At 38.1% G+C, this 10,847-nt stretch overlaps 1 protein-coding gene across 1 annotated transcript; it reads left to right on the top strand.

Moving 5' to 3' along the window:
• Positions 1–1,954: 1,954 nt before the first annotated feature.
• On the top strand, positions 1,955–10,245 carry LOC123250046 (C-type lectin domain family 1 member B-like). Its single transcript, XM_044679087.1, has 6 exons — positions 1,955–1,979; positions 4,184–4,282; positions 5,918–6,022; positions 6,178–6,329; positions 8,620–8,726; positions 10,101–10,245. The coding sequence occupies exons 1-6, from the start codon at positions 1,955–1,957 to the stop codon at positions 10,243–10,245; spliced, it is 633 nt and encodes a 210-aa protein (XP_044535022.1).
• The last annotated feature ends 602 nt before the right edge of the window (positions 10,246–10,847 follow it).

Raw genomic sequence — 10,847 nt, 5'->3', positions numbered from 1 at the left:
CTTGTCCAAAGACTCATGTGGTTCAGCTTCCTTTGGTCTTTGCTCCTTCAGTTTAGTCCTGCTAGCCTAATGGATGTGATGACAATTATCCCTTAATGGCCAGACTAAGTTTCCCCAAATGGCTGCAGAGAAGTCTAATTAGAGTTGGTATTTGGCTCATAGATCTAAAGGAGTCCCAACGTGGCCCTAACAGATGCTCCCTATTGAAGCCTGGTGTTTCTGCTTAATCCCTTTGCCTTTGCTTTTTACAATGACTCAGTTTACCTGGCCACATAAGGGAACTATTCACGTTTGGTCCTTGCTTAGGAGTCTAGAGCAGTGATTCCCAAAGTGGGTGCTACCGCCCCCTGGTGGGTGCTGCAGCGATCCAGGGAGGTGGTGATGGCCACACTTTTTTTTGTATTACATTCTATTCTGAGTTCAATAAATAGTTTCATAATTTCCAAGAGGCACTAAGTAATATTTTTTCTGGAAAGGGGGCAGTAGGCCAAAAAAGTTTGGGAACCACTGGTCTAGAGGAAGTCCACAGGTAATCTTATAGATATTTCTTCCTGATAGCTCAAGGTGTTCCAGTTGGCAGCCTTTGCTTTCAAGATTGCAATCACTAGGGGGCAGCTGGGTGGCTCAGTGAATTGAGAGCCACACCTAGAGACGGGAGGTCCTAGGTTCAAATCTGGCCTCAGACACTTCCTAGCTGTGTGACCCTGGGCAAGTCACTTGACCCCCATACCACTCTTCTGCTTTGGAGTTAATAGTATTGACTCCAAGAGGGAAGGTAAGGGTTTTTAAAAAAAAAGAAAGAAAGAAAAGATTGCAATCAGTGCTATCCATCCATAAGAACCTTGGGACAACTGCCATCAATCTTGGCACTTGAACATATATCAGTTCATGGCTAGGGAACTTCTTGGAGAAGGCATAGAATTCCTCCACAGGTTGGGTTGCCAAACAGAAAATTAGGTCCCAGGTCTTGGTAGCCCAGTTTAGGGAGCATAGGAGCTATAGAATGTAGTGGTTTTTAAATATAGAAGGACCCAGGGACAAATTCTAAAAATGAAAGACAGTTAAGATTTGGAGCAAGAGGTCTCATATCAGTTTGAGTTTGGAATCAGTTTTACACTTAATAAGCTTCTATACCTAAAAACTCTGAGGGAAAAATGAAACTAAAGAGAAAGAGAAGTTCTGTTCAGAACCTGAGTTGGCAAATTTCCTGGATTAAGCTGTTGGCCAGAGGCTATCCAGCTTGCAGAAAGGAGGTATCCAAGTATATAGTTTTTTTATCTCCTGTATGAAGCTTTTTCTCATAAGAAAAGGGGGGGGCAGGAATCTGATATGTACTAAATTTTCATGACTTTTTACCAGTTTATCAATTTTTCTAATTCCAAAATTTACTTGACTGCTAGAGCCTTTCTAACCAAATTATCTAATTGAGAAATACCCATTTTGATTTGTAAATATTTGTTAGTCCCTTTTTTGAGCCACATAAAGGACCTATTTCAAATGAAAATTAAAAGGCTATAAATTTAAAAACAAAAAGAAACTCACCACCTGCAATTTGGAGAGGCTGTCTGTAGCTTGGAGTTTGGGTGGCAAAGATCAAGGGGAGTCCAGTCTCCTACAGCTGTCCTTCCTGGGGGAGCCTGAATTCAAAATTCATCCAGGGAACTGCTTTTATGAATCTCTTGGGGAGGACAGCCAAAAAGAGCGGGGTCCACACCTCTAATACCACCAGAGGCTCTAAGAATGTGACCCTAAAATTCCAATTCACACCAGAGGGACCTTGGGACAGACTTCTAGGAGATACAAGATTTGTCTTTGAAGTCAAGGAACCCTCTCTTCGGGGTTTCAAGGGCTTAATAGCATTCAGAACATAGAATAGGATAGAACAATCCCATGGTTGGTCATCTTCAGAATCAGGGGAACTGCTATGACAGGCTAAGGGCAAGGTTCATAAACCATGACTATTGTCAACAAGCCTTTTCGTAGGTCATCAATTACTAATATCCTGTCAATAATATTTGGGGGAATTAAAAAATAATTTTTGAGGGAATTTAAAAATAATATGACCATGGGTCATAAAATTTTGTCAGCAGCATCCTGGGGTTCAAGAACACTATTATGGGAGACCTTAAAAAACTGTAGTTTTAAAACAAAAAGTCACTTAAATGTGATAGTCGTGATTCATAAGGGTGAGGGGTATTGCTAAGACACATGAACTTTATTTCAAGCATCATAAACCTAGAAGTGAGGGATCAGTGCTAATATAGCAGCACAAAATAATATAAGTCCTTATATCACATACTAATATGGCTAATAAAGCATAAACCTATATAACAAATCAAATACAATTAATATAATAATTGACACATGAAAAGTATGTATCACCAACATATTTTAGGTTAATTTTAACCAACATAATTTTTATTCCTCCAGTAGTAACTAATATAACTAACTCAAACTTAATCCTGTTCTGCTTAACTCACTAATTCAGTCACAGATATGCATGAAATCACAATGGAATGAGCAAATTACTAATTCAATTGATCAGAGGTAGCAAAATTATTTTCAAAAGTTCATAGAGGGAGATGATCATAGCATCATAATGTTAGAGCTGGAAGAGATCTTAGAGGTAATGTGATCATGTATATATCATTTTTCTGAGATGCATATTATTTAGTTAAGAAAAAATTATAACTCCTACGAGAATTCAGAGTACTTGAGGACAGGGACTATTTTGTTTCTAGCTCCTCATTTTACAGATGAAATTGAAACTCAGGGAGATTATTGCCCAAGGTCACATTGGTAGTAAATTGCAGGATCAAAATTTGTACCAATGTTTGGTTCCAAAACCAGCTCTTATTCCACCATATGACATTGGTAGCCATCTACTCTATCTAACAACATTTGCCCAGAAAATAGCTATGATTCCCTGTGATTGACTAATAAGTTCCACTCTACCAGACCTAAAATCAGCTTTGAAGATAATTGATTAAGGGGAAATGAAGCCTTTTACCATTTAGAGGATCAAATGGGAACCATCAGAAGAGCAACTCTCTTTATACTCGACTCTGCTTCCGTGGCCCCCCTATTCATGAGATTCAGGAAATGAGAAAATGAAAGAAAACTTTAGATGGCTAAAAATCTCAGAAAAAAGTGAAAGATAAAGCTCTCGTTTGTTTCTGTTAACCCAATAATCAACAGTTTTAGCCCATGCAAGGTTAGGAAGAAAGATGAAGGCAGGTAACAAGGAAGCAGCGTATCCTGGAGATGAGTGTGAAAACACAGATTAAAAAAGAGGCAAGAGACTATTGCACAGTAAGAAATGACAAGTAGGTTAATTTAACTAAAATTTTAAGAACCCTTACCTCCTGTCTTAGAATAGATTCTAAGTATCGATTCCAAGGCAGAAGAGTGGTAAGGGATAGGCAATTGGGGTTAAAAGACTTTCCCAAACTCAATCAACTAGGAAGTGTCTAAGGTCAGATTTGAACCCAAGACTTCACTTCCCAATTCTAGTCCTGGCTGTCTATCCAGCAAGTCATCTAGATGCCCCAAGCAAATTAATTTTTTTTTTTAAAAATAAGGAAATGGGGCAGCTGGGTAGCTCAGTGGATTGAGAGCCAGGCCTAGAGACAGGAGGTCCTAGGTTCAAACCCGGCCTCAGCCACTTCCCAGCTGTGTGACCCTGGGCAAGTCACTTGACCCCCATTGCCTACTCTTACCAATCTTCCACCTATAAGTCAATACACAGAAGTTAAGGGTTTAAATTTTAAAAAAATATTATAAAAAAAAATAAGGAAATACCTAAACAAAATTATGAAGAGCAAAATGAGTAGAACCAAGAGATTATACAGGTACAGAAATATTGTTTGAAGAATAATTGGGAATGTCCACCTCCAGAAGAACTGATAATCTGATAAAAGAAACATGTAAAATGGTTTTATAAATATTGTCAAATGGTGCCTTCTTTAGTGTGGGGAGGAAAGGGAGGAAGGGAGAGAGAGATGTGGGAAATTTAACGTAACAAATAAATAAATATATTTAAATTGGGGGAAAAAAGAGACAAGCTTGATCTGTGAAGCTGCTTCTAAGTCAGCTTCTGGAAATGTAAGGAAGAGCCCCTGGACTCTGCTTCCAGGACGTGCATACTGTTCTCTGACTTTCCTCTCTGGCTGGTTGCCCATAGTTAAACCTGCTGTTTCTCCTGCATGGCGTCCAGTGGCTCTGACACTACTGTTCCTGTGCCTAGGGATGGCAGTTGGTCTGGTGACTCTGGGAATAATGCGTAAGTGTCAGTTGACCCCCAGGATTGGGATGGAAAAAAGACCCAACTCACAATTTACCTTGTTATATATCCTTATAATGTCCATTATACCTTGTCCCAGGGCCCTTACCTCTGAAGAACCTCCCACCACACTTAGGTTCCTTTAGAGACACAAGGCCCCAAACACCAAGAAAATGAAAATAGATGAGTTTTCAGCCCAAATGTTCATATGACTCCAGAGCTCATGGGAAAAGTGCTACCCTTTCTTGTACCCATGCAACTTCTTTTTTAGGCTTTTCCCTATTCTTCAGTTCTCTAAAGATTTAAAGAGCTAGTGAGTTCCGCATTACTGATGACCTTAAAGTTGAAGTTAGATGACTATTCACCATGGAGGTTAGGAAGCAGATTTCTGAAAGAATGAATTAGACTAGATAACCTTTAAGTTGTCTTCTAATGCTGAGATTTCATTATTCTACCACCAGAAGGTTGTTCTGTTGCCAAAATGCTGGCCTATTGAACAAGTACTCAGCAGATATTGATAAATTGATTGATTTTCTGGAACTGTACCTGGCATGTGGAGCAACAGTAGTCATTTCCCTTCCTTATTCTGCCTAGTGTCCTACCACCATGGACATAATACATAATGTTTTTCCTTTAATATACTATAAATTCCTTTTTGATATCAGGGACGGTTTTACTTTTGTCTTTGTCTTTAGCAACTAGTAAAGCACTTATGCTAGGTGCCATAAAAATGTTGATTGATTTATCTGTTTAGTAGAGGTCTTTTGATTCTTCCCATTTTATTTTGGATCCCTTCCATGGAATTTCACAATTGGAAGAGACCTCAGGAGCTATCTAAGTCAAATAAGGGGTGCAATGATAAGTCACTAAGCTTAGACCAAGAAGAGTTCAAATTTTATCTCAAAAATCGACCATTTAACTTACCCTCTCTTTGACTTAATTTCTTCCTCTCTAAAATGGGGATAATAATTGCACTCCCCTTGTGCTATTATCCTTGTGAGGATAAAATGTGATAATATTTGTAAAGCATTTTGCTTTGTTATTTTTATGCCTGGTTAAGAATCCCCTCTACAAAGTCATCCACCGTTGCTTGACAGCCTCCATTGAGACACAAACTAATAGCTCCTGAGGCATGCCAATCATTTTATCAAGTCTAATCAGTAAGAAAATTTTCCTTCTTTCATGACTAAAGTTTTCTCCTTGCCAGTTTTCACTCAGCTGAAGTATGCAAAGCTAATCCCCTTTACATGCTTCAAAGTAGTTATCACATTTTCAAGACCCTTCATAATCATGGCCCCCCTCACCTGGACACTCTAAAATTTATCCAAGCCATTCCTAAAAGATGACACTCCAAACTGAACAAAATATTCCAGATGTATTCCAATCAGGGGAAAATGCAAAGAATTATCAGATATTTTGTTAACAGATGTTAATTAGGTGATCTGATAATTTGAGTAACAGCTATTATTTTTCAGATTTAGTCTTTTCGTCCCTTGATCCCTCCACAGAACTTCCTACCCCATATGAATATTATAAAGTATCTAAGAGATCAACTATTGGATTCATAAAAAGACCTTAGGTTATCTGATATGTCTCATTATGAACTAATTTCATGACATTTTTTTCATTCCTCAGTCTTTATACAACAGGATTATCTTCATATCGAGAATGGAAATCTCTCAGAGATTCTCCAGAAAGTGGCAAAAAACTTCTGTCATGAGCTTATTCAAAAGACTGTGGGTAAGTGTAACGGAGGACTCATTGCCCTCTTTTTGGCCCATGCCCTCCTTCTCTGCCAGAGAGCTTCTTTGGAGCCTTGAGATTTGAAACATGGAGAGAGTTGGAAACCATAGTTGGACTGAAGAGGTACCTTTGCTCTCTGGCTTCTGCTACAGGTCACAAATGTAATCCCTGTGATACCAACTGGAGATATCATGGAGACAAATGCTATGGTTTCTTCAGACACAATCTGACATGGGCAGAGAGTAAAGAATATTGTGCTGAAAGGAATGCCACTCTGGTGATGATACTCAACAAGGATGTTTTGGTAAGGAGATTGAACTCTCATTCCACTTCAGAGGGATCCCTATAATGAATACCTTGGGGAAACTGAGAAAAGTCTCCACAGGGGTAGATTAGCATGCTGATTCCCAGGAATTTCCCCAAATGTGACATGCCTAAAAAGTGTAGGATTTTCTGGAAATACTGGTAAACAATAACCTCTCACTTTGTCTTAAACCGGCGAAGCCTTTATAGAAGAGTCCTGCCTGCCTTTGGGGGATTGTACTTCCTCTCCAGTCAAGCAACATAGAAGATGCTTTGAAAACTACAAAATCAGTTAATAGAGGAAGAGAGTGGCCATTACCTATATTTCTATATATTATCTATATTTCTATAAATGCCTTTGAGTTTCTTTAAAAATCTTTAAGAACAAAGTTAGGGAAGAGATATCTACCTGAAAAAATTTGCATATGCATACATACAAACACATATGTATCTGAGGAATAAAGAATTATTTCTAGTGACTAAAAATCATAGAGAACATCTCAACCAAATATGAGCAAAAAGGATTCTCAGATAGATCAGTTTAAAAATGAAAAGAGACTGTCTCAGTTGGCAAATAGGTATAAAAGTGATGGGAAAAAAATAAACATTATTGAGGATGGCTTATTTTATTTATTATTATTAATTAGTTATTTTAATATTTTATTTTATATTTTAATATTTATTTCAATTTTTAATTATTTTATTTTTTTCATTTATACTTCAGTTAGGACTTTGACACAATAACTTCTAAGGTCTTTTCTGTCTCTAGGATTGATTCTTTGATTCTATGAAAATAAGGATGTTGACAGCAGGTCCCAGGTTCAAATTTGGCCTCAGACACTTCCTACCTGTGTGATCCTAGGCAAGTCATTTAACTCCCATTGCCTTGTCCTTACCATTTTTCTGCCTTGGAACCAATACACAGTATTAATTCTAAAGTGGAAGGTACAGGTCTTTTTTTTTTTTTTTAAGTCTATGAAATGGTTCTATAATGAATGGTGTTGCTGTTCAATCATGCCCAACTCTTCATGACCCTATATGAGATTTTCTTCACAAAGCTATTGGAATGGTTTGCCATATCCTTCTCCAATGTATTAAGGCAGAGGTTAAATGACATGCCTAGGATCACACAGCTAGTGAAAGGAAGAGTTGAACTCAGATCTTCCTGACTTCATAAACCCAATGGTCTATGAAGCCATGGAGCTGCCTCTAATAAACAGTGAGGAGGAATTCTATTTTTGAAATTTTTTGTTTGATTTTTTTTTGGAAAAAGAAAAGCTTTTGTGTGCACAAAGAGAAAACCTAGTTGGTTGTAAAGGGCAGCCCATTGTCCACTGTAGGTCACTTATACCTTGTGTCTTATAAGTAACTGTGGATGGTAAGATAGTGTCAGATTCCTCCCAAGTCACCTGTGCCATATTTCATTATTATTAGTTTTTCCCTTACTTCTCTGTCCCTTTCTCTCTACCCACATAGTCAAGACAAGCCAAGACATCAGCCTGTGATGTCATTAGCTCTCTTCAAGATGAGAAAAATGAGTAACGACCCCCATAGCCACCACCCTAGTCACCCTTATCACTTCTCCACTGGATCACTGCTTTTCCCTGATTTAAGTATTGCTCCATTCCAACCAATTCCGTACTCAGCTGCCAAACTGATTTTCCTTGTCTCTTATTACCCAATTCAAAAAGTATTCAAGCCTCAGCCACAAAACATGCCTTTCTTTTCACCCTCTCTAACTTCTTTCTGGTTAACTTAATTCCACTCCATGCATTTGGTACAGACATTGAGAGAGCTCTTCATTTTTAAATTTTTTTTTAATTTTTTATTTATTTTTTTTAACCCTTAACTTCCATCTTAGAATCAATACTACGCATTGGTTCCAAGGCAGTAGAGTGGTAAGGGCTAGGCAATGGGGGTCAAGTGACTTGCCCAGGGTCACACAGCTGGGAAGTGTCTGAGGCCGGATTTGAACCCAGGACCTCCCATCTCTAGGCCTGGCTCTCCATCCACTGAGCCACCCAGCTGCCCCCAGAGAGAGCTCTTCTTACCCATACACTCTGATAGAGTTATAATAATGGATCATTTTTTCTAGAGTTCACAGATAATGGGAATTATGGGAACTTTCTCATTCAATAACCACAAACCTAGGAGCCCTAATAATCTTCTGCAATATACCTCATTAAACCCAGCAACTGATTTTCCTATTTTTATTATACCGGAATCTTGTCTAACTATCACTACCATGAGTTATTCTGAGTCACTAGTAGGGCTTCATATGTCCTCTCTAGGATTTCGTCAAAGGAAGAACTTCTTTTATTCGATGGATTGGCCTGTCCCGTCAAAAGTCTGATGGAATCTGGATTTGGGAAGATGGTTCAGCTCTCTCTAAGAATGTGTAAGTCACTAGACACCTATAATTAAGAAATAACTAGGGGGCAGCTGGGTAGCTCAGTGAGTTGAGAGTCAGGCCTAGAGACAGGAGGTCTTAGGTTCAAATCTGGCCTCAGCCACTTCCCAGCTGTGTGACCCTGGGCAAGTCACTTGACCCCCATTGCCTAGCCTTTACCATTCTTCTGCCTTGGAGCCAATACACAGTATTGACTCCAAGATGGAAGGTAAGGGTTTAAAAAAAAAAAAAAGAACTAGAATGTTCTGTTCCTTTGTCATATTTCAAAAATTAAACTTTTAACTATTCACTCACTTTTTTGGGCTTTCCCTCTTCTGATTTGTTTTTTCTTGTTTTGTTGAGTCATTCAGTCTTGTCAGACCTTCTATGATCCTTGCAAGGTTTTCTTGGCAAAGATATTGGAGTGGTAAACCACTTCCTTCCCCAGCTATCCCCATTTTATAGGTGAGGAAACTGAGGCAAACAGAGGTTAAGGACTTGTCCAGGGTCACACAGCTAGTAAGTGTCCAAGGCCAGATTTGAAGTCAAGTTTTCCTGATTTCAGGTCCAGTGCTCTATCCACTGTGCCACCTAGTGGCCCCTCTACTGGCTATTGCTTTAGCCCATATCTGAGATAGATAAAAACTGGTAAGACAGTACAATGACAGCATGTTCAAATCTTTGTGACCCCCTGTGGGGTTTTCATGTATATATTGGATATAAAAATAAATGTTTATTTAGACAGAGAGATAGAGAGATAGATAGATAGATAGATAGATAGATAGATAGATAGATAGATAGATATTATCTCTTCTGATATATCATAAACATATCAGGAACTATTTAATAATTGTTTTTGTATCATGAACAACTAACTCAGCACTGATTATATATTAGTATATATCATATTATTCTACATAATATACATGTGGTAGGTGCTTAGAAATGTTTGTTGACTGACTGATCTACTCTCTTCCCTATGAACATGTGATACTCCTTCCCAATCCCTTTTCTCAGTTATTTCCCCAGTCCCAAATGCTTTTCTATCTTTTCTGTCCAAGTTCTGCCCATCTTTCAAGACCCAACTCAGGTTTCAGCTCTATTAATTTTTCCTTTATTACCCAGTCCCATCTCCCATGATCTCTCTCCCCCTTGAACTTCTTATAACATTAATTTGACATTTCCTGATAGTTTGTCCAGTATTATTCCTCAGCTTTTCATATGTGAACTCCTATTTGCCCATCTCCTTAATAATCTCTTTGAGGGAAAAGTCTGTGTCTTTAACCTCATACATGGCTACTTGTATCATTGGTGATCAGTAAGCATTTGCTGTTTGCTTTTAAATTAAGTTGCAATTTTTATAGCTACCTTTTCTTTGTACAGGTTCGAGCTTTTAGGAAATGGAAGAAAAGATCAGCAATGTGCCTACTTTCACAAGGGAAAAATTTATACTTCACTCTGTGAGGACACACATTACTTAATATGTGAGCAGAAGGCCAACCCAGTGAGGATAGACCAACTGATTTGATGTACTGCAAAAACAGATGGAGAAGAATAGTGTGTCAAGGACTAGCAGCTCATAGATGCTGGCAAGTGAGAAAGTCCTCAACAAAAAGAAGAGATTTTACTCTTTCACTTTACACACACACACACACACACATGCACACACACAGGAAAACATCTTCAGGGAAAATTCAATATTTAGTATCTTTTGGCTTATCATCTTCCTCCACCCATACACACCCTAACTTTGGCCTTCTTCCCCAAATTGTTTTTTTTTCCTTCCTCTTAACATGAACCTTTTTCTTATCCTGTTGATTTTTACTATATTTCAAACTTGAGTATCTCTCACTCTTTTCTCAGCCATAATAATAAGTTATAAATATATGTGCATATATTTATATAATATGCATATTATATATATGATAAATAAAATCAGGGTAGGAATTGCTGGTGTCTCATGGACTAAGCACTGGACCAGGTCTCACAACACCTCTAGGAGGATGAAAAAGTGATTATTACAAAGCATGCTAAGGAAAACAGATTTGAAAGATAACAGAACGCTGATCAAGGCTGTGACCAAGCATGATTTCAGAAGAAATTTAATTTAATGATGGAACATGCATGCCT

This window comes from Gracilinanus agilis, chromosome 5 (assembly GCF_016433145.1).
Source record: "Gracilinanus agilis isolate LMUSP501 chromosome 5, AgileGrace, whole genome shotgun sequence".
Taxonomy (NCBI): Eukaryota; Metazoa; Chordata; class Mammalia; order Didelphimorphia; family Didelphidae; genus Gracilinanus; species Gracilinanus agilis.
Note: the sequence above shows the minus strand (reverse complement) of the source record. Positions and strands in the feature narration are given on the sequence as shown.